Genomic DNA, 26,242 nt, shown 5'->3' on the forward strand with positions numbered 1-26,242 from the left:
ACACACACACACACACACACACACACACACACACACACACACACACAGTCAATTCTTGAAGTTGACATGCTGGAAGCAGGAAAAATGGGCAAACATAAGGATGTGAACAACTTTGACAAGAGCCAAATTGTGATGGCTTGATGACTGGGTCTGAGCATCTCCAAAATGGAACATCTTGTGGGGTATTCCTGGTATGCAGTCGATAATATTTACCAAAAGTGGTCCAAGGAAGGACAACTGCTGAACCGGCGACAGGGCCAAGGGTGTCAAAGGCTCACTGATTTGCATGGGGCACGAAGGCTTTTATGTTATGGCTGATTGGTATATATTTAACAGCTATTCCACAAAATTGAGTCATACATGAGCTCAGAGCTGACGAGGCATGTTGCGCTGAGTCGGCTATAAGCCATGTATGATGAGATTGAGTAGAATAACTTTTATTCTGCCCACATTCACTGGATTTTGAGAAACAAAGCATTTTTATTTTTAACAAATTTAATAAATAAAAACTTTATACGTACAAAACGTCCGACAAAATCAGTTCCACTGAGAATGTAAACAAACCGGCAAAATGACAGTCGCAATTTGTGAAAACTGAGATAATTCTTGAAAAATAAAAAGGATACTTTCTTATCATCAAATGCTTTTATTCCATATTTTGTTGCTTTTTTGTATTTTGGGGGTTTTGTTTTCGAGTAGAGTTTTTATTTCATCCTGGGTTAGTTCAGGAAAACGCTCGACCATTTTCTTTTTCTCTACTCACGGTATATGAATTGCCTAGTAGCAGAGTAGCCAATCAGAGCGTGCTATTGCTCGTATCCAGTGAATGTGGACAGAATATAGATATAGATATCTTCACGAGTAAAGGTTTGGAAAATATGTTAATCAGGTCTGGGATGTATTTTGTCTGAAAAATACAAGTTGATCAAAACCCAAAGATAAATTTCATATCTTCAAGCTAATGTGTAGTTTTCTTTTTCTTATATTGACACATTCAACACTATGCAAGTTAATCAAAACAATTCATCGATATCCTCACAAGTGAAGATATTGAAAAATATGTTACTGAACATAGAAAAAAATGTCCAGGATGTAATTACATAGTTTGTATGAAAAATATGAGTGGCATATTTCCCAGGAAAACACTCGTGTGTAATATCCATCCATTATCCGTAACTGCTTATCCTCTGTGTGTGTGTGTGTGTGTGTGTGTGTGTGTGTGTGTGTGTGTGTGTGTGTCCCGAGAGATGGGGACTACCACTGGATCACCACTGACAAAATATATTATTTGGGTGTAATATATTATTAATATATTCTTTAAACCACTTTCAACAAAGCTGTGACACAAATATGGTGGTGGAATGTTTACATTGTCACTGGTATGTGTGCAACAAGTGCAGTAGTAGCAATGGGTGGGTCACTGCTGGGTTCTCAGTTGAGAAATAGTTAAATGTGAACCAGCTAACAGTGAGTCCCTTTCTACAAATAGAGGACAGGCAACAAGCCATGCAGTGCAACATGGAGAGGACAATCAGTAATGGTCAATGTGTACATTTTCACTGTACATTCTCACACACCTTTTGAAGAACGTTGTCCCTCATGGTAGACTTGGTGAGATCCTCACTGCTGTTAAATTTTAGTCTCAGAAATGCTGTCTTAGCAAGTACTAAAAAAGTCAATGATGTTGATATTTAGCAACTGTTGTGAAACTTATTTTGACTTAAAATTTATATGAAAGTGTGAGGTGAATATAAAAATCTAACCTGGAAACCCGTACACTTCCACTTCACAGAAATTGAGATACCTGGAAACATTGGGAGCGATCATGTTCACGTAACGACCCCGCATATTGCAGATGTAATTTTCAGAGGCGCCAGCAGGGATGCTAGAGATAACAACACATCTGCAGAGAGAAAAACAATGGAGGGATCATGTATTGAGTTCATGTTAAATATAAAGTTAAATATAAAGTTTCTAAGATTTTAGAAAGCTGTCACCACCCTGAAGTTGTTTATTTTCATACCAGAGTGTATTGAAGAACTATGTTATTAAATAATGACACATACTTTTTCTCAGTTTATAGTCATGTTTAATGTTCGAGAAAATCTGTGAAACAAGTTGGTTCCTGTTATCCCTTACATTATAGCAGCTATAGACAGTTGTTTCCTCACTCTTTTGTCTCTCCCCTGAAGTTAAGAAGACAAAAATGCAACCTTCCATCCTAAAGACTTTCCCATGACAGGAAAAAAAATAGCCTTCCCAAATAATCCCTTCTCTGATAAAATTAATATTGCTCACAGTTTTCCTTCCGAGGAATAGAAGGATTCGCCATTAGCTGTTGGGAAGATATGAGAAAATTTACTGTGTGATAAATTTACAAAAAAGTTATTACATATACCGGTATACAGTATATACACACAGCTTGCCTGCAACCCTGTACAGGATAAGCGGCTACAGATAATGGATGGATGGATGGATGGATGGATGGATGGATGGATGGATGGATGGGAGATGGAAAGACAACATTACAAATGGTAAATATTTTACCTTCCCTTTACCTTCCCATTTTTTTAAAAATGTGCTGGAAGAATCAAAATTGAAATGAGTTTATTTTGATAAATAGATAAATAAAAAAAATAAATAAAAAATAATAATTTGGTAAAATATAAAATAATGGGCTGTTGTATTGTTTTGAGTGCAATACAGATCAAAGATTATTCACAAATCATTGTTTTCAGTTTTAATTTCAATTACAACTTACTGTCGCAACATTTTCTGATTTGGGGTTGTATATTTTTCCTTGTGGATTTAAATGTTGTCTTGTCAGAACAAGAGTGCTCTGAGAGCACAATATCCCCTGCTGGCAACGATACCATAACTCTAGTAAAATACGACTGAATTGAACAAAATTGTAATATGCGTATTACCAATATATAACAAAGAATCCTGTCAAGTTTCATGAAATTCCTCCAGAAATTGTAAGAGGAGTTGATTTCAGAAGGTGAGTCCCCTTTCTGGGACAGACGGATGGACATTGCCACAACATAATCCCCCATCAGGCATTTCAGCCAGCAGGGGATAAAAATTTATTTACTTTATTTTTTACTTCAGAAAAATAAAGTGTACAATACTATAAAATCAACAGTACTAATCTTATAATGGCATTTAAAATATTGCCAAATTACTTAATGTAACACGGCTGTGACAAACCAGACGTTCGCGGATTGTGAATGAACTCAAGGTTTTAATGAACACAGTGAGAAAAGACAATGTACAAAAGCCAGGCCAGGTCAATATTGAGAAATCCAAAACAGTAACGAGGGCTAGACAAATCGTGGTCAGGAAACGGGCAATAGTCCAAGAACCGGGAATCAGAAAAACACAGGCAATCAAAACACAAGGGCTAGGCAAATTGTAATCAGAAAACAGGTGAGGATCAAGAAACCGGGAAGCAAGAGAAACGAGCAAGCAAACAAGGTAAAGTCAGGAAAAAAAACAGAAGGCAAAAAGGGTCATACACAGGAACACAATCAGATTAGTAATGCTCAGTAGACTCACGAAATGTGGAAGCAATACTGTGTGATGAACAAAACAAACAAAGGGGTATAAATACTAGTGGAAACAAAAAGGTATAGGTGATGATGATTAGAACTCAGGGGGAGCCACTCCTAGGAAGTGGCTCCGGATTGGCTGACAGAGTGCACGTGGTAGTGACTGGTGTGTGAGGGGGATTGTGGGAAGTGGAGTCCTGAGTGTTGGGTGAGCCTGGAAGCATGACAGTACCCCCCCCCCCCAAGGAGTCCAAGGAGGCCAAGGGACGAGGATGATGACCATGACGACCGCCACCCACGCTGCTGGGAACACTCCTGAGCGAGCATTCAGAACTGCCACGGTGCTGGACAGAGGGCCATCGCCACGGACGACCTCTGAAACCACCGTTGCGCAGACTGCCGGGAGGGCTGGACACACGGCCCCTCGGACAGCCCATAGGCTGAGGCGCTGGCTTCTCTGGATGGCGTTGATGGAACTCCTCCACCAACCCCAGATCCAGCATATCCTGAGCGGGAACCCAGCTACGCTCCTCGGGCCCATAGCCCTCCCAGTCCACTAGGTAGTGCAGAGTCCCTCCTCTCCTTCTGGAGTCCAGCAACCGGTGGACAGCATACACTGGGGTGCTTTCCACGTACACCGGAGGTGGGGGTGCGACATCAGGTGTGGCCTCATCCAATGGACCTGAGACAACAGGTTTCAAGAGAGATGCATGAAACGAGTTAGAAACATGGTAATGCACAGGCAGATCTAATTTATAAGTAACCTCATTACTTCGCTGGAGAATTTTAAATGGACCAATGTATTTGGGCAATAATTTTCTACCTCCCTCAGGAAACCTGAAGTCCCGGGTTGACAGCTACACTTGGTCCCCAGGGAGGTAGGTAGGTGTGTCACCTCTATGATGATCCACCAGCCTCGTGTCAGTGGAGGATGTTCTCGATCCACTGGTGAGTCTGTTCCCAGACCTACTTGCTCCGTTGTATCCAACCATCAATGGCTGGGTTTATATGGTATATTTGGCAAAAAGGAGGAAAGGCTTAGGATTGCCACTGTTCTTGAAACTAAGGGGCTTAAAGCAAAGGATACTGTCAAAAGCCTTGGTGTCCTTAATGACAGCGAACTTAACTTCAACAGTCATATGAAAGTGGTAAAAAAGTCTGCATTCTATCACCTAAAAAACATTTCTAAACTCAGGGGTCTCATGTCAAAACATGATCTAGAAAAACTTATGCATGCTTTCATCTCCAGTAGGGTTGATTACTGCAATAGCCTTTTCACAGGTCTTCCAAAAAAGACCATCAAAGAGCTTCAACTAATCCAAAATGCAGCAGCAAAGGTTCTTACAAGAACAAAAAGGGTAGTCCATATCACTCCAATCCTAAGGTCTCTGCACTGGCTCCCAGTGAGCTATAGAATTGACTTTAAAGCACTACTTCTTCTATTTAAAACATTAAATGGGATGGGACCCAGCTACCTACTAGATATGTTTCAATTATATGCACCAACTAGGTCTCTAAGATCACAGGAGAAAAACTTGCTAGTAATACCATCTGTCAAAACAAAGTGTGGTGAAGCAGCCTTTAGTTGCTATGCTGCTAAGCTTTGGAACCAACTTCCAGATGATATCAAAAATGCTCCTACTGTTGTTAGTTTTAAATCCAGGCTCAAGACAAAGCTGTTTTCAGATGCTTTCACTTGATTAATTTTTACCTAAGTAATTAATTTCCTTTAATATAATTTCTTTTAATTTTTAATGATTTTACTTTCTTTATTTTAATTTCTTTTTAATCTTGGATTTTAATGATTTTACTTTTACTTTAATTCTTTGCTACTGTGATCCTCGTAGATTTTGTCTGCGGGACGATTTTTGGTGATCCTCGTAGATTTTGTCTGCGGGACGATTTTATTTGGTGATCCTTGTAGATTTTGTCTGTGGGACGATTTTTGGTGATCCTTGTGGAAGAGCCACGGGAAGAGCGCGCTTTATGAGTTAAACCCATAATAATAATTAATCTCGAGGCTGATTCCTTTTTTGAACTTTATTTCATTTTATTATTTTATTTCTACTATTGTTTAATTCTTATTATTTTTCTTCCCCAATTATTTTATGTAATTTTATTTTCTATTGTTTACTGTTCTGCTTTTACTTCTGTAAAGCACATTGAACTGCCACTGTGTATGAAATGTGCTATATAAATAAACTTGCCTTGCCTTGGGTTGTCAGACCATGGCATTAAGGGGGGTTGGTAATCCAGCATATATTAAAGGGGGTGAGCCCCGTAGCAGAACTGATTAACGAGTTTTAGGCCATTTCGGCCCAGGGCAAGTAGTTTGACCAGTCGGCTTGGTTATCGTGACAGTACATTCTCAAAAACTTTCCCAGTTCTTGGTTGACCCTTTCACATTGACCATTAGACTGGGGATAGTAACCAGAGGTGAGACTGACATTAACTCCCAGTCTCTCAAAGAATGCTGACCATACATGAGAGGTGAATTGAGGCCCTCAACACTATATCTTCTGGAATACCAAATATATGGAACACATAGTTAAAAAGGGCTTTGGCTGTTTGAAAGGCAGTAGGTAGGCTAACGAAGGGAATAAATCTAACTCCTCATGAGAACCTATCAACAATGGTCAGAATGACTGTGTAGTTCTGTGAGGGGGGAAAGTCAGTAACAAAGTCTACCGCTATATGTGACCATGGATGAGAAGAGACATGCAAGGACATGAGTTTATCGTCAGGGGGAGTTTTGGGTGTTTTGCACTTTGAACAGGTGGTGCACGAGGAGACAAACCTATAGATATCTGATGACATATTTTCCCACCAGTACCTGCCAGACAATAACTGGTGTGTACGTGTCTCTCCCGGATGCCCAGAAGTCAACAAGGAGTGGACCCATGTAATTAATTTGTCCCTGCATTGAGTGGGTACATCCTTCCTACGGGGAAAGATTCAAGGGCAGGAGTGACAGATAGCTCTTGGTTGATCTCTTCATCTATTTCCCATCTAATGGGAGCGACCACAACTGATGGGGTAGTACATTAACTACCTCAGGGGATGATTCGGGACTGGGATATATACGAGACAGGGCATCTGCTTTAGTATTATGGGAACTGGGACAATAAGAAATGGAAAAATTAAATTAGGAAAAGAATAGAGACCACCAAGCCTGACGGGGATTAAGCCATTAAGCTGACCATAAATATTCAAGGTTTTTATGATCCATTAACATGAGGAAGGGATGCGTAGCTCCCTCTAGCCAATGACACCATTCTTCGAAAGCTAGTTTCATGGCCAGCAATTCTCTATCTCCAATACTGTAATTACGTTTGGCAGGGATTAATTTATGGGAGTAGAAGGTGATCAGATGTAGTTTACAGGGGTCACCGATGTGCTGGTACAGCACTGCTCCAGTACCTACTTCAGAGGCATCCACCTCCACCACGAAAGGCTGAGTGGGATCAGGATGCTTTAGAATGGGGGCAGAGGTGAAGGCTACACCTTGAGGGATTCGAACGCTTCCTGCGCCCAGGGATTCCACAAGAGGTTTTGGCATTTCCTTTCAATAAGGTGGTAAGAGGAGCTGCTAGACTACAGAAATTGCAAATGAAATGACGATAGAAATTAGCAAACCCAAGAAATCGCTGGAGTTCCTTTATGGAAGTAGGGACGGGCCAATTAGTTATGGCTTCGACTTTCTTATCGTCCATAACAACATCCTCCAGACTGATGACGTAGCCTAGGAAAGAAGGAGAGGGGAGATGAAATTCACACTTCTCCCCTTTAACATACAGCTGGTTCTCAAGCAGAAGCATGAGGACAGAATGAACATTACGAATATGAGTTTCGAGATTAGGGGAATAAATCAAGATGTCGTCAATGTAGGCAAAAACATATTTACCAAGCATATCCCTGAGGACATCATTTATAAATGCTTGAAACATGGATGGGACATTACACAACCTGAAGGGCATTACTAAATACTCATAGTGCCCCCTAGTGGTAAGAAATGCAGTTTTCCATTTGTCACCTTCCTTTATACGGACTAAATTGTATGCACTTCTTAAGTCAAGTTTTGTAAATATAGACACTCCATGAAGTTGTTCTAGCCCTATGGGGACTAAAGGCAGCGGTTTAGTGATCTGATTTAACCCATGATAATCAATGCAGGGCCTAAGTCCCCCATCTTTATTGTTGATGATAAAGAACCCTGCAGCTGCAGGAGAAGTAGAAGAATGGATGAAACCCTGTTCTAAAGCCTCCATAGACAAATGGAATGAGTCACACTGCATGGGTTCTAGGGATTCTGGATCCTCACGAGTCTGGGTCAGAGGTGGATACGGGCAGCAAGAAGTCAGTGCAGCTGCTGGAACCATAGGGGATTTACGAAGACCTCTCCCGTGCTTCAGTTGGTCTAGGCCAGGGGTCGGCAACCCAAAATGTTCAAAGAGCCATATTGGCCCAAGAAAACAAAAAACATACCTGTCTGGAGCCGCAAAAAATTAAAAGCCTTAAGCCTAATATGAAGGCAACATAGGCTGTCAGTATATTAGCTATATAAGCCTACTATTAAAATAACTAAGTAGGCTACAAATACAAAATGAGCATTCATGATTAAATGTTTATTTTCCCTGCAGCGCATCCTGGAGAGAATGACACACCATGTGACTACGCTGCTGTAGCCTACGATATTTGGTGCTTCAAGTTTAACTTCCATTACAATATTAATGTTTTATGTTTTGTTGCATTGATTAAATTATAGAAATACAAGAAATAGAAATACAGATTTTTGGTGTCATTTTTTTTTTTATTTGAGGATTCGAGAAAAAAAAAACACAATGGGATGTGCATAATAGGCCTCCTGTAATTTCAGACCTTAGTATGGAAATGAAATGCAGTCCTCTTCAAACCTCAATACAACTCCTCTCTTTCCCCCTTATCTGGGCAACAGAGTGCAATAACACGCAGCCTGCTGTTAAAACGCAGCCTGCAATTATAAAAATAAAACAGCAGCCTTTTGAAAAGGTAAGTAGACTATATAAAATGAAAATAAGCCAGTTTAATTTCAATTTCTGTGCATTATCCTATTTTCTTTAGTTTTCCGCAAATGCCAAGTTAAGTAGCCTAAGTCAGTGCAAATGAGTAAATAAAACAATCCTTTTTAATTCTCCCCCTTACGCGGCGTCAGACACAAATACGTAGGCTACAATCGCAAACGAGTAATAAAACAGCCTGCAATTAAAAGGCAGCGTGCTTAAAAAATACAACACAGTAGAACAGCAAAATTAATAAAATTAAAATAAGACAGTTAAAGTTCGATTTCTGTGCATTATCCTCTTCTCTTTCGTTTACTGCAAATGCCAAGTAGCCTAAGTCAGTGCAAGGAATTTAGCATGTTTTAGCTGGAAAAGTCGCTCCAAATTGCTCTTCTTGTTATTTGACAACTTCTCATTGCAAATCAAACATGCAGGCAATCCTTCAGCATTGGCAATGAAAGCAAACGTTTCTGTCCATTCTTCCTTAAATCCTCTGTTCTCATCAGCAATCTTTCTCTTTTTGCCTTTTGGATCCATTGCCCATCACACACAACCGTTTGTTTACAACAGCCACTCGCCTGTCACCGTGCTGCACTGTGTGTCGCAGGGCTATGACGCAATTCTGCTATTTGGCCCAATTCTGAAATTCGGTATTTTAAATATACTACATACATTTTTACAGCATAAGAATGTTTGCGTCAGGTTTTCCCCCTAAGAAACCATATTAAAAAAAAAAAAAAATCATTCTTTTTCCATTTTCACACATTTTTGAAAAAGCTCCAAGGAGCCACTAGGGGGGGTGCTAAAGAGCCGCATGCGGCTCTGGAGCCGCGGGTTGCCGACCCCCGGTCTAGGCGAATGGCTAATAAAATCAGCTTCTCTAGTGAAAGACCATCGTCCTTACAGACCATTTCCGCTAGGATGTTGGAGTTCAAGCCGTTATGAAATGTCACTAGTAAAACTGGCTCATTCCAACCACTCCCAGCCGCAAGAGTGCGAAATTTCAAAGCGTAGTCAGAAACTGAGCGATTACCCTGACGTAAACGGGTGAGTAATTCCTCATTGGCGTGATCAAAAACTGCTTTAAATTCTTGAACGAAACTGTCGTAAGTGTCGGACTGGACTACGGGCCAAACTGCGGTAGCCCAGTCTAAGGCCTTGCCCGTAAGGCGAGAAATCATCAAAGAAATACGAGCCTTGTCAGAGCTCGGAAGGGAATTCGTGAAAAATATCGAACATTGTAACAAAAACCCTTTACACTGATTAGGTGAGCCATCAAATTTATCCGGTTTACGGACGACAAACAAACTGGCAACAGCTGTGGAGGGAGCAGCTTGGTTGGTAACCATAGGCAAGCCGGAGGAGCTGAGGCGTTGGAGTTGGGTCGTGATTTCTCTCATGCTTTCAACAATCTGCATCAACTGTTTTTGCTGCCCACCTTGCTGTTGCATAAAAGTCTGGATGGACTGAGTCACGGAGTCAAAACGCTGGTGATGTTGTCCCAGCATCTGTCCTTGGCTGCTAAGCACTACCTGTAGCTCCGTGTAATCCGCCATCTGCATGAAGGCACAGTATTTTGTAACGCGGCTGTGACAAACCAGATGCTCATGGATTGTGAATGAACTCAAGGTTTAAATGAGCATAATAGGAAAAGACAATGTACAAAATAGTATATTAAAGTGATTTTAATATACTATTCAGTGGTCACCCTATTAAACGTGCATTTGAATTCAAATATTTGGGAATTATTTTTGATGAATGCCTTTCATAGAATTCCCATATCCAGTATATATTATCTAAGGCTGGCAAAAGGCTGAGTATGCTAGGGTGCATAAGGAATAACTTAACGTTACACTGTGCGAATATTATGTATACATCTTTCATTCACCCTGTTCTTGAATATTGTGATAATGTATGGGGGTGCTGTGGTATCGGAAATTCTACATCTCTAGAAAGATTTCAGCGGTGTACTGCAAGGATAGTTACTAGAATAGGCGAGAGTGATAGGGCCTTAGATGCAGTTCATTGGTCCACCCTACAAAGTAGGCGTGACGGCCACATGTTCAAACTTGTTAAGAAATGTATTAATGGGAGTTGCCTGCAATTTCTCAGAAATTATTTTACTTTTAATAATGCCATACACAACAGGTTCACTAGACAAAGCAATATGTTACATTTACCAAGGGTAAGAACCGAGCTGGCTAAGAAATAATTTTATTACCATGGATGTCTCATCTCATCTCATTATCTCTAGCTGCTTTATCCTGTTCTACAGGGTCGCAGGCAAGCTGGAGCCTATCCCAGCTGACTACGGGCGAAAGGCGGGGTACACCCTGGACAAGTCGCCAGGTCATCACAGGGCTGACACATAGACACAGACAACCATTCACACTAACATTCACACCTACGGTCAATTTAGAGTCACCAGTTAACCTAACCTGCATGTCTTTGGACTGTGGGGGAAACCGGAGCACCCGGAGGAAACCCACACGGACACGGGGAGAACATGCAAACTCCACACAGAAAGGCCCTCGCCGGCCCCGGGGCTCGAACCCAGGACCTTCTTGCTGTGAGGCGACAGCGCTAACCACTACACCACCGTGCCGCCCTACCATGGATGTATAATTTTTAATAGGTTACAATTATAGTTGATGATTATTTGACCTTTCCTGGATTCGTTTGGATGCTCGCAGAGCAGTGGTCACGGGTCGAGGTCGGCTTTGATGGGTGGTTGGTTTGGTCTTGGCTTTTGGCCTTTGTTTCATGGGCGTCCGGGCGAATTCGGGAGGGGTCTATTCCAATATAATTATACTTTTATACATTTAATAATCCTTTTATATTTTAGCTTTTTTGTACTTATTGTTAGATTGAATATTGAATATATATTGTAAATAATGTAGTCAAATTTTATTTTATATATATATATATATATATATATATATATATATATATATATTTTTTTTTTTTTTTTTTTTGGTTTTTGTTTGTTGTAAGATGTATATGTGTGTATAACAGGGCTCCTTTTGATAGCAGAGGCATTTTGTCACTGACTGGACTACCCTGTTGTTTAAATAAAGGTTTCAAAAGCCAGGCCAGGTCAATATCAAGAAATCCAAAACAGTAACGAGAGCTAGACAAATCGTGGTCAGGAAACGGGCAGTAGTCCAAGAATTGGGAATCGGAAAAACACAGGCAATCAAAACACAAGGGCTAGGCAAATCATAATCGGAAAACAGGGGAGGATCGAGAAACCGGGGAAGCAAGAGAAACGAGCAAACAAACACAAGGGCTAGGTGAAGCGGGAAAAAAACGGAAGGCAAAAAGTGTCATACACAGGAATACAATCAGAATAGTAATGCTCAGTAGGCTCACGAAATGTGGAGGCAATACTGTGCGACGAACAAAACAAACAAAGGGGTATAAATACAAATGGAAACAAAAAGGTACAGGTGATGATTAGAACTCGAGGGGAGCCACTCCTAGGAAGTGGCTCCGGGTTGGCTGACAGAGTGCACATGGTAGTGACTGGTGTGTGAGGGGGATTGTGGGAAGTGGAGTCCTGAGTGTTGGGTGAGCCCGGAAGCGTGACACTTAAAAACTTTTTTAAAAGTCGTCAAGTTTATTTGTATAGCGCTTTTAACAATAAACATTGTCGCAAAGCAGCTTTACAGAATTTGAACAACTTAAACTAGAAGTCCCAGAGAGGGGCCATTTGGCCTTTTTACCTAGAAAACCCACAAGAGGGCCAATTGGCCCCAAGTCCTCCCTGTAGACATTCATTTTGTTATGGAAATGTGGCTGTTAGTTACCTTACAGCTTAGAAATGAAATCTTACAATGCCTGTTGAATGTTGAATCTCTGCATCTTCATTCCTTGGAGAGGAGCTTCTTTCACCACAAAATTCTTGAGGGAACTGAAGCGATAGTCCATGTGCACTGAGGTATTTATCCATCAAACAATTGTCTGGTTGCAGTCACATGAGTCGTTATGGTCACATGGGACATTCACATGTTCACATTTTAGAATAGAATGTGTTTTTATTCCTCATTCTCACATTCACACAGAAGTAGCCAACATGACTTCACCACTGAAGTGTGAAGTGTGTGAAATGTGACCCCCTCACCCCACACACTGCCACTAACAGCCTCATTACCATAACAAAATGAGTGATTAGTGTATTGGGGAAAAGCGGTCGGGCCAAATGGCCCCATGTGGGTCTTCTAGGTAGACAGAAAAATGCTGGGACTGCTAGTGTTAAAATATGAGCTAAGTTTACCCCTAACCTATCCCCAATGAGCAAGCCTGTGGCAATGGTGGCAAGGAAAAACTCCCTCAGTTGACATGAGGAAGAGATCTCGAGAGGAACCAGACTCAAAAGGGAACCCATCCTCATATGGGCAATAACAGACAACATGACTAACATTAACAGTCCTCACATAAAGTCAGCTTCGTTGATGCTATAAACCCCCCACCGACGGAAACCTGAGCACAAAACTTCCTCACACTTCTCAGTCCCAAAGTCAGCAAGTCAACTGCAGTCCCCAGCCACAAAAGCACCACTGCAAGAGTCCAGAGCGTTCTCCAGGCGTGACCCCCAACTGTCCATATGGGGCCGTCCTCCACAGGAGCGATGCGATGAGACTCCAACCAGACACAAGGCACCAGGATGGATCAGGCAGGTCCGAGGAGCAGAAGAGGTCAACATCTTGATCCCAGGACTGACATGTAACTCAGAGGGACAGATTTTTTTCTTTTTTTTGGGGGGGAGGAGAGAAAAAACCCACAGGTTGTTAGGTATGCCCAATATCACCTGAATAAGTATGAACAGTATGCATATTGCACTGAGTACAAGCAGGGACTCCAGCAACTAACTATGACAGCATAACTTAAAGGGGAGAGCCAGAAGGTAACACAGGCATGAGGGAGCCATGGGACATAAAGCAGCCAGCCACTACACTGTCAACAAACTCGAGTGAGCAAGCAAGTGGGGGCCTGACAGCATCCATGCATCCCAGTTTACCAAAACACTCTATGTCTGAGGACCCTCCAGATCTACACCTTTACCTCATAAACACCATTAACAAAAGGCTTGACTAAACAGATATGTTTTCAGCCTAGACTTAAACACTGAGACTGTGTCTGATTCTCGAACACTACTTGGAAGGCTGTTCCATAACTGTGGGGCTTTGTAAGAAAAGGCCCTGCCCCCTGATGTAGCCTTCACTATATGAGGTACCAGCAGATAGCCTGCAAGCTAAAAAAGGGGTGAAATGTTTTATTTTTTTTAATAAGACAAGATATAAACACCAAATTTTCAGGATATGTCCTTGGGGGAACTAGTCGTAAATTTTTGCAAATTCAGCTCATTTGCATAAACCGTTGCCATGGCAACAGCAGATACCCTAGCAACTGGGGGTATACTGGGTTTAGCATGGTCTGGTTGTACCAGAGAGGGTCAGAATAGTTATTACTTCTGTTGTGTAATGAACTAATGTAGACCTAGTTTGGCTATTTTGATAGATTTCATCATCTTTGGATATTTGAATAATATAATATATGGGCTCAGATCTAATTTACCACATTATTTTATCTGTTCTTCTATTTCAGTCTTATCAACCAACATTTATACTTCATTCTTTAATCACTAAAAGTTGATACACGTGTAGCCATATTTCTTGGCAGTGTATCCTGAAATTTTGATATTAGTATACAAAGTCTGAACAATTTTACACCGTCTGAAGCTAAAGCGCGTGTGTTGAAATGCTGTTTTACGATTCGGTGCCATATTTGGCGAGTTGTAAACCGAGCATGACATTGCGCGCTCTGATTGGCTACCGAGTTCAAAATGAAGCCGTTCGTTAAAACCCGATAGTTAATTTATGCACGATCGTATTTATGAATGAATGACACCACTGAACTCTCTAGCGGAAGAGGCAGAAAGTGGTATAAAGATGGCGACGATCAGACAATGAGAAGTTTGTTCGTTTTTAGCTCAAACTGTTTACCTGGCCTTTGGCCAGGTTGGGGACCATGGAGTTTGAACATATTTCTATTTGAATTTCACCGTTCTGATGGTCTCCTTGCCGCAACCATCTTCGTCTCCAAGATGCTATTTTCCTGCCAAAATGACACTTCCGAACAGCGCTGAACATCTCCGAAGATGCACGAGGACGACACACTCCTGCCGCAGAGCGGAGGGTGACGAAAACAAAGATGGTGGACCTCGTATTGAAAAGATGCATTTTACGAACAATTTCTTCACAATTCTGGGTAAAATATGAGTAATAAAATTGTTAATTTGTATCAAAAACGTACTGGCCCACCCGGGCCACTGTTTGGCCAAATTTAGTGGCCTGAACTGGCCCGAAAGACGTAAAAAACACTGCCGGGCCATCGGGCAAGTGCTAATGTCGAGGCCTGCTTCAGGAAGCTCTCCTTCCATGCTAATTTGAACACTACCAATTTTGTTTGATGCCATTTATGTTACAATTTTTGAGTGGTCTGTTTTAAAGTGCAAGTGTCATCATTATACCAGGGTGCTCATTTTTTGTTTCTGACCATTTTCCATTGAAGAGGAGCTACATTATCTAAAGTATGGCGGAATGTTGACTCTAAGCATTCAGTTGCCTGATCAAGTTCTCCAGGGGCTGACAGTGACCCAATCAAAGTTGATAACTCTGGGAGATCATTTATAAAGCTCTGTGCAGTAGTTGACGTGAATGTACGTTTAATACAGTAGTGTGGTGAGGTGCATATATTATTACTGATCTGAGATAACTTCAGACTGTGGAAGTATGACTATATTTTCTACATTTAACCCGAATGTTAGTATTAGATCGAGGGTGTGACCACCATTATGGGTCGGTCCTATGACATTCTGATTAATCCCTACTGAATCTAAAATGGACACAAACGCTGTTTTCAAAGGGTCTTCTGGGTTATCGAAGTGAATATTAAAATCTCCGACAACTAAAGCTTTGTCGAAGGAAATAACCAGATCTGAGATAAAATCTGCAAATTCAGAAAGAAACTCAGCATATGGCCCTGGGGGCCCGTAAATAATAAGTAACAGAATTAACTGGGTAGACCTATTTTTCGAGGCTACATACATTATATTAGTATGAAGAATTTCAAATCTATTAAATTTATAACCAGGTTTTTGTGTTACACCTAGATAATCATTATAAATAACCACAACACCTCCTCCTCTACCAGTTAGATGAGGCTGGTGTATGTAACTGTATCCAGGAGGACTAGCTTCATTTAATGCTATATATTCATTTGGCTTAATCCATATTTCAGTGAAACAAAGTACATTAAACTCATGATCAGGAATGAGTGTGTGGCAGCGGGGGCGTGGTCAAGTGTCGGTCTGTGACCGGAGGGTGGAGTCAGGGAAGGTAAGTGGCAGAATCACTGTACCTCATGTCAGTTAACCTGTGTTTGTGTGTCTTCCCCAGTGACCGCGCCCTATATAACGAGAGAGAGAGCAGAGGAAGGGAGCTCTCTCCCCAACCAGACGATTGATGTGTGTGTGCATGTCTGTGTGACTGGGAGATTGGAAAAGCTGAAAATAAAAGAGTTTTTGGAACTCAGTTCTGGCCTGCCGTACTTCTGTGCTCCACCCACCCACTCAAAGTCTTACAGTGGTGCTGAAACCCGGGAAAGGAGCACAGAGGAGAACAGCCCCATGGAGTCCTCCCCCTTCGCGGACCTGATCCATGCCCTTGCCATGGCCCAACAGAGCCAGCACCAGGCACTGGTTGCCCTCCGAAAGGAGCAAGTGCAAAGTTTCGAGGCCCTGGTGCTGGCGCAACAGGAAGACCATCAGGCGTTCTGGCACCTCCTCGCGTCGGCAGGGTCCACCACCTCCACCGCTGCGGGCCCTCCCCACCTCACCCTAATGAAGATGGGCCCGCACGATGACCCCGAGGCCTTCTTAGCGCTCTTTGAGCAAGCAGCAGAGGCCTGGGGCTGGCCGGTGGAACAGCGCGTGGCGCACCTCCTCCCCCTGCTAACAGGCGAGGCGCAGCTTGCTGCACTACAGCTCCCCGCCGACAGCCGGCTGGTCTACGTAGACCTGCGCCGGGCTGTCCTCCAGCATGTGGGGCGCACCCCAGAACAACAGCGCCAGCACTTCCGCGCTGTACACCTAGAGGAGGTCGGCTGGCCGTTCGTGTTTGGCCAGCAACTCCAGGATGCCTGCCGGCAGTGGCTGAGGGCTGACAACCGCGATGCAGAGGGAATCATCGATCTGGTGGTACTGGAGCAGTCCATCGCCTAACTTCCAGAAGGGACCGCGGAGTGGGTCCAGTGCCACTGCCCGGCATCGCTGGATCAGGCCATCAAGTTGGCTGTTCCAATGGCAGAATCGCAGATCTCCTCTTCTCCTCTCTCTCTCTCTCTCCCTCCCCTTCTGTGTCTCGTCCTCACCCCGTTCCCCCACCATGGAGGCGGGGGCCAGCTCCACCACAACTGGCCCGCCACACCCGCGGTGCCCTTCCATTTCCCGCTTCCGTGTCTGTCTCTCCCCCCCTCAGGTGAGTGAGCCCCAGAGTGCCGGTGCAGAGAGAGAGCCCGGGCCAGTTTGCTGGCGCTGCAGGGAGCCAGGGCACCTCCAGCATCAGTGCTTGGCAATGGAGGTGGGCGCGGTGGTCCGGATCCCTGACATGCCAGGAACCGCCCTTGATCAGGCTGGAGCATATCGCATACCGGTGAGTGTCCAAGGGGATACATATCAGGCTTTGGTGGACTCTGGCTGTAATCAGACCTCAATCAATCAAAGCCTGGTGCAAGACGAGGCATTGGGGGGGAGCACAATTGGTGAAGGTGTTGTGTGCACACGGGGAGGTTCACAATTACCCTTTAGTGTTGGTCCACATTCTGTTTCGAGGGGAGAAATTTACCGGTAGTGTAAAGGCGGCGGTTAATCCTCGTCTTACCCACTCGATAATTTTGGGGACTGATTGGCCAGGATTTCGGGAGTTAATGACTCATTTAGTGAAGAGTGGGGCCTGCCATAGTTCAGCGGGGGGAGGTCCCGGAGTGGCATTGGCGGGAGCAGCTGTCACAGAGCCGTCTATGTCATCACCGCATCAGAGTGAGGAGCAGCAGGCTCCTCCTCCCTCTCTTGGGGAATCCCTCGCGGATTTCCCGTTAGAGCAGTCACGAGATGAGACTCTGCGGCATGCGTTTGACCAAGTGAGAGTAATCGATGGTCAAACACTCCAGCCAAATGCCACTCTGTCCTTCCCCTATTTTTCCATTATGAAGGATAGGTTATACCCAGTGACACAGGACACTCAGACTAAGGAGCCAATCACACAACCTTTGATCCCAAAGAGCCGCCGGGAATTGGTATTCCAGGTGGCTCACTTTAATCCCATGGATGGACACTTGAGGCAGGATAAGACACTATCCCGAAAAATATCCCGGTTCTATTGGCCAGGGATTCGCGGCGATGTCCGTAGGTGGTGTACGGCGTGCCGCAAATGCCAGTTAGTAAATCCAGTGGCCATTCCAAAAGCGCCTTTGCGCCCTCTACCATTAATCGAGACCCCGTTCGAAAGAATTGGGATGGATTTCATCCAGCCATTAGATCGGTCAACATGAGGGTATTGCTTTATTTTAGTTCTGGTGGACTATGCAACGCGATACCCGGAAGCAGTGCCTCTTCACAATATCTCAGCATGTAGTATTGTGGAAGCAATCTTCCACGTCATATCCCGAGTCAGAATCCCCAAAGAGATTCTGACTGATCAAAGCACTTTGTTTATGTCACGCACACTGTGTGAACTGTATGGGTTACTGGAAATTAAGCTGATCCGCACCAGCATTTATCACCCACAAACAGATGGTTTAGTCGAACGGTTCAATCGCACCCTCAAGAATATAATTAAAAAGTTTGTACGTGAGGGTGCACATAATTGGGATAAATGGCTCAAACCCCTGTTATTTGTACTGCGAGAGGTCCCACAAGCCTCCACGGGGTTCTCCCCATTCGAATTATTATATGGGCGTAAGCCGCGCGGTATCCTAGATGTACTGCGGGAAAATTGGGAGGAGGGACCTTCACCGAGCAAAAATGAAATTCAATACGTTATCGACCTGCGCACAAAACTCCACACACTCACACACCTAACCCAGGAGAATTTGCGGCAGGCTCAAGAATGGCAAATCCGCCTGTATGACAGGGCTACGCGCTGTAGGGAGTTCACACCGGGAGATAAAGTACTCGTACTGTTGCCCACGTCGAGCTCCAAATTGATCGCCAAGTGGCAAGGACCCTTTGAGGTCACACGGCGAGTCGGGGACGTTGACTATGAGGTGAGGCAAACGATAGGGGTGGGGCGCTACAGATTTACCACCTCAATCTGCTCAAACTCTGGAACGAGGAGGTCCCTATGGCATTGGTGTCGTTGGTTCCAGAGAAGGCGGAGCTGGGGCCGGAGGTTCAAAAGGGAACATTGACATCGTGTACCTCTCCGGTCCCCTGTGGAGACCACCTCTCCCCGACCCAACCCATGGAGGTTGCCCAGTTGCAGACCGAATTTTCGGACGTGTTCTCGCCCCTGCCCGGCCGCACCCGCCTCATAGAACACCACATTGAGATGCCCCCGGGGGTGGTAGTGCACAGCCGCCCTTACAGGCTACCCGAACACAAGAAAAAGGTGGTTTGGGAAGAACTCGAGGCCATGCTTGAAATGGGCATCGTCGAGGAGTCCCACAGTGACTGGAGCAGCCCGGTGGTCTTGGTTCCCAAGGCCGACGGGTCGGTCCAGTTCTGTGTGGACTATAGAAAAGTCAACGCGGTGTCTAAATTCGATGCGTACCCAATGCCTCGTATTGACGAGTTGCTGGATTGACTAGGCACAACTCACTTTTATTTGACACTGGATTTGACAAACGGTTATTGGCAGATCCCCTTGACGCCACTATCCCGAGAAAAAATGGCCTTTTCCACACCGTTTGGCTTACACCAGTTCGTCACACTTCCTTTTGGGCTATTTGGGGTGCCCGTTACGTTCTAGTGGCTTATGGACAGGGTCCTCCGCCCCCACGCCACCTATGCGGCCGCATACTTAGACGAGATTATAATCTATAGTAATGACTGGCCGCGGCATCTGCAACACCTGAGGGCCGTCCTTAGGTCGCTGAGGCGAGCGGGTCTCACAGCCAACCCAAAGAAGTGTGCGATTGGGCGGGTGGAAGTAAGGTATCTGGGCTTCCACTTGGGCAATGGGCAGGTGTGTCCCCAAATTAATAAGACAGCAGCAATTGCGGCCTGCCCGAGGCCCAAGACCAAAAAGGGGGTGAGACAGTTCCTGGGGCTGGCTGGCTACTATCATAGGTTTATACCTAATTATTCGGATGTCACCAGCCCGCCGACTGATCTCACTAAAAAGGGGGCACCAGATCCGGTCCAGTGGACGGAGCAACGCCAGCGGGCTTTCTCTGAGGTGAAGGCTGCACTGTGTGGGGGGCCACTGTTAAACTCCCCTGACTTTTCTCTCCCCTTTATGTTGCAGACGGACGCATCGGACAGAGGGCTGGGGGCTGTTCTGTCCCAGGAGGTAGAGGGGGAGGATCGCCCCGTGCTGTACATCAGCTGAAAGCTGTCGATGCGTGAGGGGCGCTACAGCACGATAGAGAAAGAGTGCCTAGCCATCAAGTGGGCAGTCCTCGCCCTCCGCTACTACCTGCTGGGACGCCCTTTCACCCCCTGTTCAGACCACGCGCCCCTCCAGTGGCTCCACCACATGAAGGATGCCAACGCGTGGATCACCCATTGGTATCTGGCACTCCAGCCCTTTAACTTCAAGGTGATCCACAGGCCGGGGGGCGCAGATGGTCATGGTGGACTTCCTCTCCCGTCGGGGGGGGGGGGGGAGTCGGCTGCAGGCCGGACAGCTGCCCGGCCTGAGTCGGGCGGTGGGGGTATGTGGCAGTGGGGGCATGGTCAAGTGTCGGTCTGTGACCGGAGGGCAGAGTCAGGGAAGGTAAGTGGCAGAATCACTACACCTGATGTCAGTTAACCTGTGTTTGTGTGTCTTCCCCAGTGACCGCGCCCTATATAATGAGAGAGAGAGCAGAGGAAGGGAGCTCTCTCCCCAACCAGACAACTGATGTGTGTGTGCGTGTCTGTGTGACTGGGAGATTGGAAAAGCTGAAAAGCTGAAAATAAAAGAGTTTTTGGAACTCAGTTCTGGCCTGCCGTACTTCTGTGCTCCACCCACCCGCTCAAAGTCTTACAGAGTTCATTAACCATTCGCGCTTTAGATGCAAGAGATCTAATATTTAATAGCCACACCTTTAGATCAAAGGTGCTGGCAGTGGCTGTACAGTCAGTATGATCTAATTTTATATTGATAAGGTTACTGGAGCAAACTCTCTGAATATTTCTACTTTTTTGTTGAGCTCGGGGAACAGACACAGTCTCGATGTAGTGGACCCTGAGTGACAACTCTGTGCAGCTATCAGACAGTCGGTTTAGCCTGTTCGTCTGCTCCCTGGCCTTGGCTCTGGATTGTCAGAAATTAACTAGGCCTGTTCTGAGACTATGACCTATGCTGCAGGAAATGAGAGCAGCACCTTCCCGAGTAGAATGGATACCGTCCCGCCCTAACAGTTGCCACGCCAGTTTTAATATGTTTTAGAATTCTGTACAAAGATAATTATCAGTCACAACTTCACATTACATTCTCAGCAATTTAACTGAACATTATAATGCATTATTAAAGTTGTAAAAGCATACAAAGAATTGTTAGCAGATTACAAAGACTTACAGGCAGCAATCTTTCTGAAATGTTAATATAGCTGTCTAAGTAAACTCTTACTCCTTTATGCTAGTATTCTTTTTTAAATTTATAAAAAAATATATAGATAAATATATTCACCTGGGGTTATTGTTGCCGTTGTTGACTATGGAGTTGCCAATGTGAATCTCCACACCATTTATCCGCTCTGCATAGCCGTCACCCCTGTTTGTGATGATTACATTCTTAATATCATACACTCCCAACAAATCCACTCTCCACCATGGGTTGTAGTTCAGATTTGTGTGTGCACATGAGCCGGAACTCAGGGATGATGCTCTGTTGCCGTCAATAGCACGGGAAGCATAAAATGTCATATATAGAGAAGATTGTGTTGCTATTCCATTTACAGCCACATTGTCTGGAGAGGAGATGGAGAGAACATTTTAGTGTCATATTGTTTTGTAATTTTCCTTTTCTCTGAGTGTTGCCTCTTCAAGTACTAATGACTCAGAACATTCTGCACTGAAACATGTTCATCTTATCATGCTTGTTACATGTGTAGCAGACGTGCATAGCAGATGTGCGTACAAGCCAGTGATTAGAGACGATCAAAATCAGCTTTAGAGCTGATCACACTCCCAGCACATGATCAGGGCATGTAAGTGCAGTGATGTAATGCAATAGATGTAATGTCTCCTTTTTATCTAGTAAAGTGTATATATCGATTTGAGAACAAAGGGACGGTATGAGGGGTGTGCCGAACTCTCATCACTTGTCCGTTTCTGCAATAAACCTTTCTCTTGCAAAAGGAGGAGACTGGTGTTGGTGTTTGTCATTTTTCCATGACAAATCTTGGCATCCTTGGGTGGGCTGCATGACTTCTGCGGTCTTCTGGGCAGCAAGCAGACCAGAGGACGCTTATGGAGAAACAAACATCCATCCTTAACCTCGTATTCTTCAGAGAAGAGGCAGCCTTTGCCGCCCAGATGCAGGAAACACTGCAGTCCACCATTAAATAGGTAGGAACCACTAATTCTGTTTGACCTCATTTAAAGGTCACAAAATTAAAGGAGTACTGAAATTACTGATCAGTGAAGTTTAATGTCTGTGTCATGGCAAAGATGTATCAGTGAGGAGTCAATGATCTACAACCCCGCTTCCAAAAAAGTTGGGACAAAGTACAAATTGTAAATAAAACGGAATGCAATGATGTGGAAGTTTCAAAATTCCACATTTTATTCAGAATAGAACATAGATGACATATCAAATGTTTAAACTGAGAAAATGTATCATTTAAAGAGAAAAATTAGATGATTTTAAATTTCATGACAACAACACATCTCAAAAAAGTTGGGACAAGGCCATGTTTACCACTTTGAGACATCCCCTTTTCTCTTTACAACAATCTGTAAACGTCTGGGGACTGAGGAGACAAGTTGCTCAAGTTTAGGGATAGGAATGTTAACCCATTCTTGTCTAATGTAGGATTCTAGTTGCTCAACTGTCTTAGGTCTTTTTTGTTGTATCTTCCGTTTTATGATGCACCAAATGTTTTCTATGGGTGAAAGATCTGGACTGCAGGCTGGCCAGTTCAGTACCCGGACCCTTCTTCTATACAGCCATGATGCTGTAATTGATGCAGTATGTGGTTTGGCATTGTCATGTTGGAAAATGCAAGGTCTTCCCTCAAAGAGATGTCATCTGGATGGGAGTATATGTTGCTCTAGAACCTGGATATACCTTTCAGCATTGATGGTGTCTTTCCAGATGTGTAAGCTGCCCATGCCACATGCACTAATGCAACCCCATACCATCAGAGATGCAGGCTTCTGAACTGAGCGCTGATAACAACTTGGGTCGTCCTTCTCCTCTTTAGTCCGAATGACACGGCATCCCTGATTTCCATAAAGAACTTCAAATTTTGATTCATCTGACCACAGAACAGTTTTCCACTTTGCCACAGTCCATTTTAAATGAGCCTTGGCCCAGAGAAGACGTCTGTGCTTCTGGATCATGTTTAGATACGGCTTCTTCTTTGAACTATAGAGTTTTAGCTGGCATCAGCGGATGGCATGGTGAATTGTGTTCACAGATAATGTTCTCTGGAAATATTCCTGAGCCCATTTTGTGATTTCCAATACAGAAGCATGTCTGTATGTGATGCAGTGCCGTTTAAGGGCCCGAAGATCACGGGCACCCAGTATGGTTTTCCGGCCTTGAACCTTACGCACAGAGATTCTTCCAGATTCTCTGAATCTTTTGATGATATTATGCACTGTAGATGATCATATGTTCAAACTCTTTGCAATTTCACACTGTCGAACTCCTTTCTGATATTGCTCCACTATTTGTCGGCACAGAATTAGGGGGATTGGTGATCCTCTTCCCATCTTTACTTCTGAGAGCCACTGCCACTCCAAGATGCTCTTTTTATACCCAGTCATGTTAATGACCTATTGCCAATTGACCTAATGAGTTGCAATTTGGTCCTCCAGCTGTTCCTTTTCTGTACCTTTAACTTTTCCAGCCTCTTATTGCCACTGTCCCAACTTTTTTGAGATGTGTTGCTGTCCTGAAATTTCAAATGAGCCAATATTTGGCATGAAATTTCAAAATGTCTCACTTTCAACATTTGATATGTTGTCTATGTTCTATTGTGAATACAATATCAGTTTTTGAGATTTGTAAAGTATTGCATTCCGTTTTTATTTACAATTTGTACTTTGTCCCAACTTTTTTGGAATTGGGGTTGTAGAAACTGGGTTTCCAAGATAGAAGTTCTGGGAACTTTGACTTCCACAATGGCTAAGGATTCAAGTTTCCCTTAGTACTTGAGAAAAACTAAGGATTTATACTGACGGGTATATCTTATGGAACTACAGTAAGTTTGTTAAACTAATTGAACTAGTTGGAGGTCGCTGGCACCAGGAGAAGAGGCAGACCCAGGAAGACGTGGGCCAAGGTGGTCGCTGACGACCTGAAGACATTCCATCTGTCCCCGGAAGTGGCCACTGACCGGGTTGCCTGGAAGAAGGCTGTGAATACTCACATGCAACGTCATACCCGCCCCCAGGTGGAACATAATGATGTAAACGGATAGTGAGTGAGTGTGAGTGTGAATGAAAGCAAGTTGGTTAAGAGGTAGTTTGGTTGAATGGCATAACTTGTGATGGGTAGTTGCCAGCAAAAGATGGATCCGCCATTGACGCTCAGTCATTGTTACGCCCATGACATGTTAAATTGTTCCTACACAGATAATAAAAACACCAGGCTCATCCTATATACACCCGTGTGCTCTCCTTTGTATACTCTGATCTCCTGTGTGTGTGTGGGAGAGAGTTGTGCCGCGAGAGTGAGATCTCCTGTGTGTGCGTGTGCACACATGCACACATTTTTATTTTTAATGCAGCGTGGATGATGCAAGTTTTATTTCATTATTCTATGCATACAGTTGGAATAAGAGTTTCTCTCTGTAACAAGGAGTCAAGTAATTTGTAGTAAAACGGGTTTGTGCCATAACAAAGGCACTGAAGACACAACACGGCACACGATAAGGCACTCATGTTGTTCATATGATAGTCCTAACATAACATTCATGAGTGTTAACTATGGGGAAGACTCTCTAGCACAGTTTGATATCTGGGTAAAAGAATGTGGGTTTCCCGAAAAGGGAAGTTTTAATATGAGGTAGTTGGAAGGCTTAATAAAAGGCTTTAGATAAGAAAGAGAAGGATGAATTAGACAAAAATTTAAAAAAGAATGAGCCATTTTTAGTAAACTGGAAGAGATTATGTTTTCTAACTCATGTAAATTTGTTCCAGAACAAAACATATTTGTGTCATCAGCAAATAATACCATCTTAAATATCTTTGATACATTGCACATATCATTTATATAAAGAATAAACAGTTTAGGACCCAATACTGACCCCTGGGGGACAACACAATCAATATTCAAATGAGTTGAGACAGAGTCACCCAACTTCACAAATTGTGTCCTGTTGCTCAAATAACTTCTTATCCAATTTAATACAACTCCCCTTATCCCATATTGTTCCATCTTATTAATTAATATATCATGATTCATAGTATCAAAAGCTTTTTGAAGAGCAATAAATATCCCAGCGACATATTTATCATCTATAGAGTTACTGATTTCTTCAATTGATTCCATTAGTGCCATCTCTGTTGATCTATTTACTCTAAATCCATATTGGCCATCACTGAGTAGTTTGTATTTTTCAATGAATTTATCTACTCTGTTATTGAATATTTTTTCAAGAATTTTGGAGAATAGAGAAGGTAAAGAAACAGGTCTGTAATTTGTGAAGTTGTGTTTGTCCCCAGATTTATACAGTGGAATTACTTTTGCTATTTTCATATTGCTTGGAAATGTACCGGTTTGAACTGATAAGTTACAGATATATGTTAATGGCTTAGAAATCCCCCCAATAATAGTTTTCACTAGTTTCATATCAATATCATTACAATCTGTGGATATTTTATGACTACATTTATTAACTATATCAATAATTTCCTTCTCATCTACTGGTGTAAGAAACATAGAACAAGAATTCCTCTTTATAATATTATCTATACAATCATCATTTGTTACCGGATCAGAGATATTTTGAGCTAATCTTGGTCCAACATTAACAAAAAAATTATTAAAACTATTAGCAACTACATCCATGTTATAATTTTTGATACCTTTGTCATTAAAGTATTTAGGGTAATGTATTTGTCCAGAGCCATCTTTAATAATACTATTTAATATATTCCATATTCCTTTAATATTATTTTTGCTATTATATATTAATTTACCATAATAATCCTTCCTACATCTCCTTATGATACTCATTAACTTTTTATATTTTTTATATTTATTTTCTGCC

General features: G+C 43.3%; 1 protein-coding gene across 1 annotated transcript in view; it reads right to left on the reverse strand.

Moving 5' to 3' along the window:
• Positions 1-26,242, reverse strand: part of LOC132883384 (fucolectin-like) — a 50,175-nt gene that overhangs the window by 4,406 nt on the left and 19,527 nt on the right. Inside the window, exons 2-4 of the mRNA XM_060916959.1 lie at positions 21,487-21,766; positions 1,764-1,903; positions 1,578-1,666 (exon numbers count right to left, since the gene is read on the reverse strand). Of these exons, the coding sequence (XP_060772942.1) occupies positions 1,578-1,666; positions 1,764-1,903; positions 21,487-21,722 (465 nt within the window). The 5' untranslated portion in view covers positions 21,723-21,766. The remainder of the gene's footprint in view (positions 1-1,577; positions 1,667-1,763; positions 1,904-21,486; positions 21,767-26,242) is intronic.

This window comes from Neoarius graeffei, chromosome 3, assembly GCF_027579695.1.
Source record: "Neoarius graeffei isolate fNeoGra1 chromosome 3, fNeoGra1.pri, whole genome shotgun sequence".
In the NCBI taxonomy this organism is placed as follows: Eukaryota; Metazoa; Chordata; class Actinopteri; order Siluriformes; family Ariidae; genus Neoarius; species Neoarius graeffei.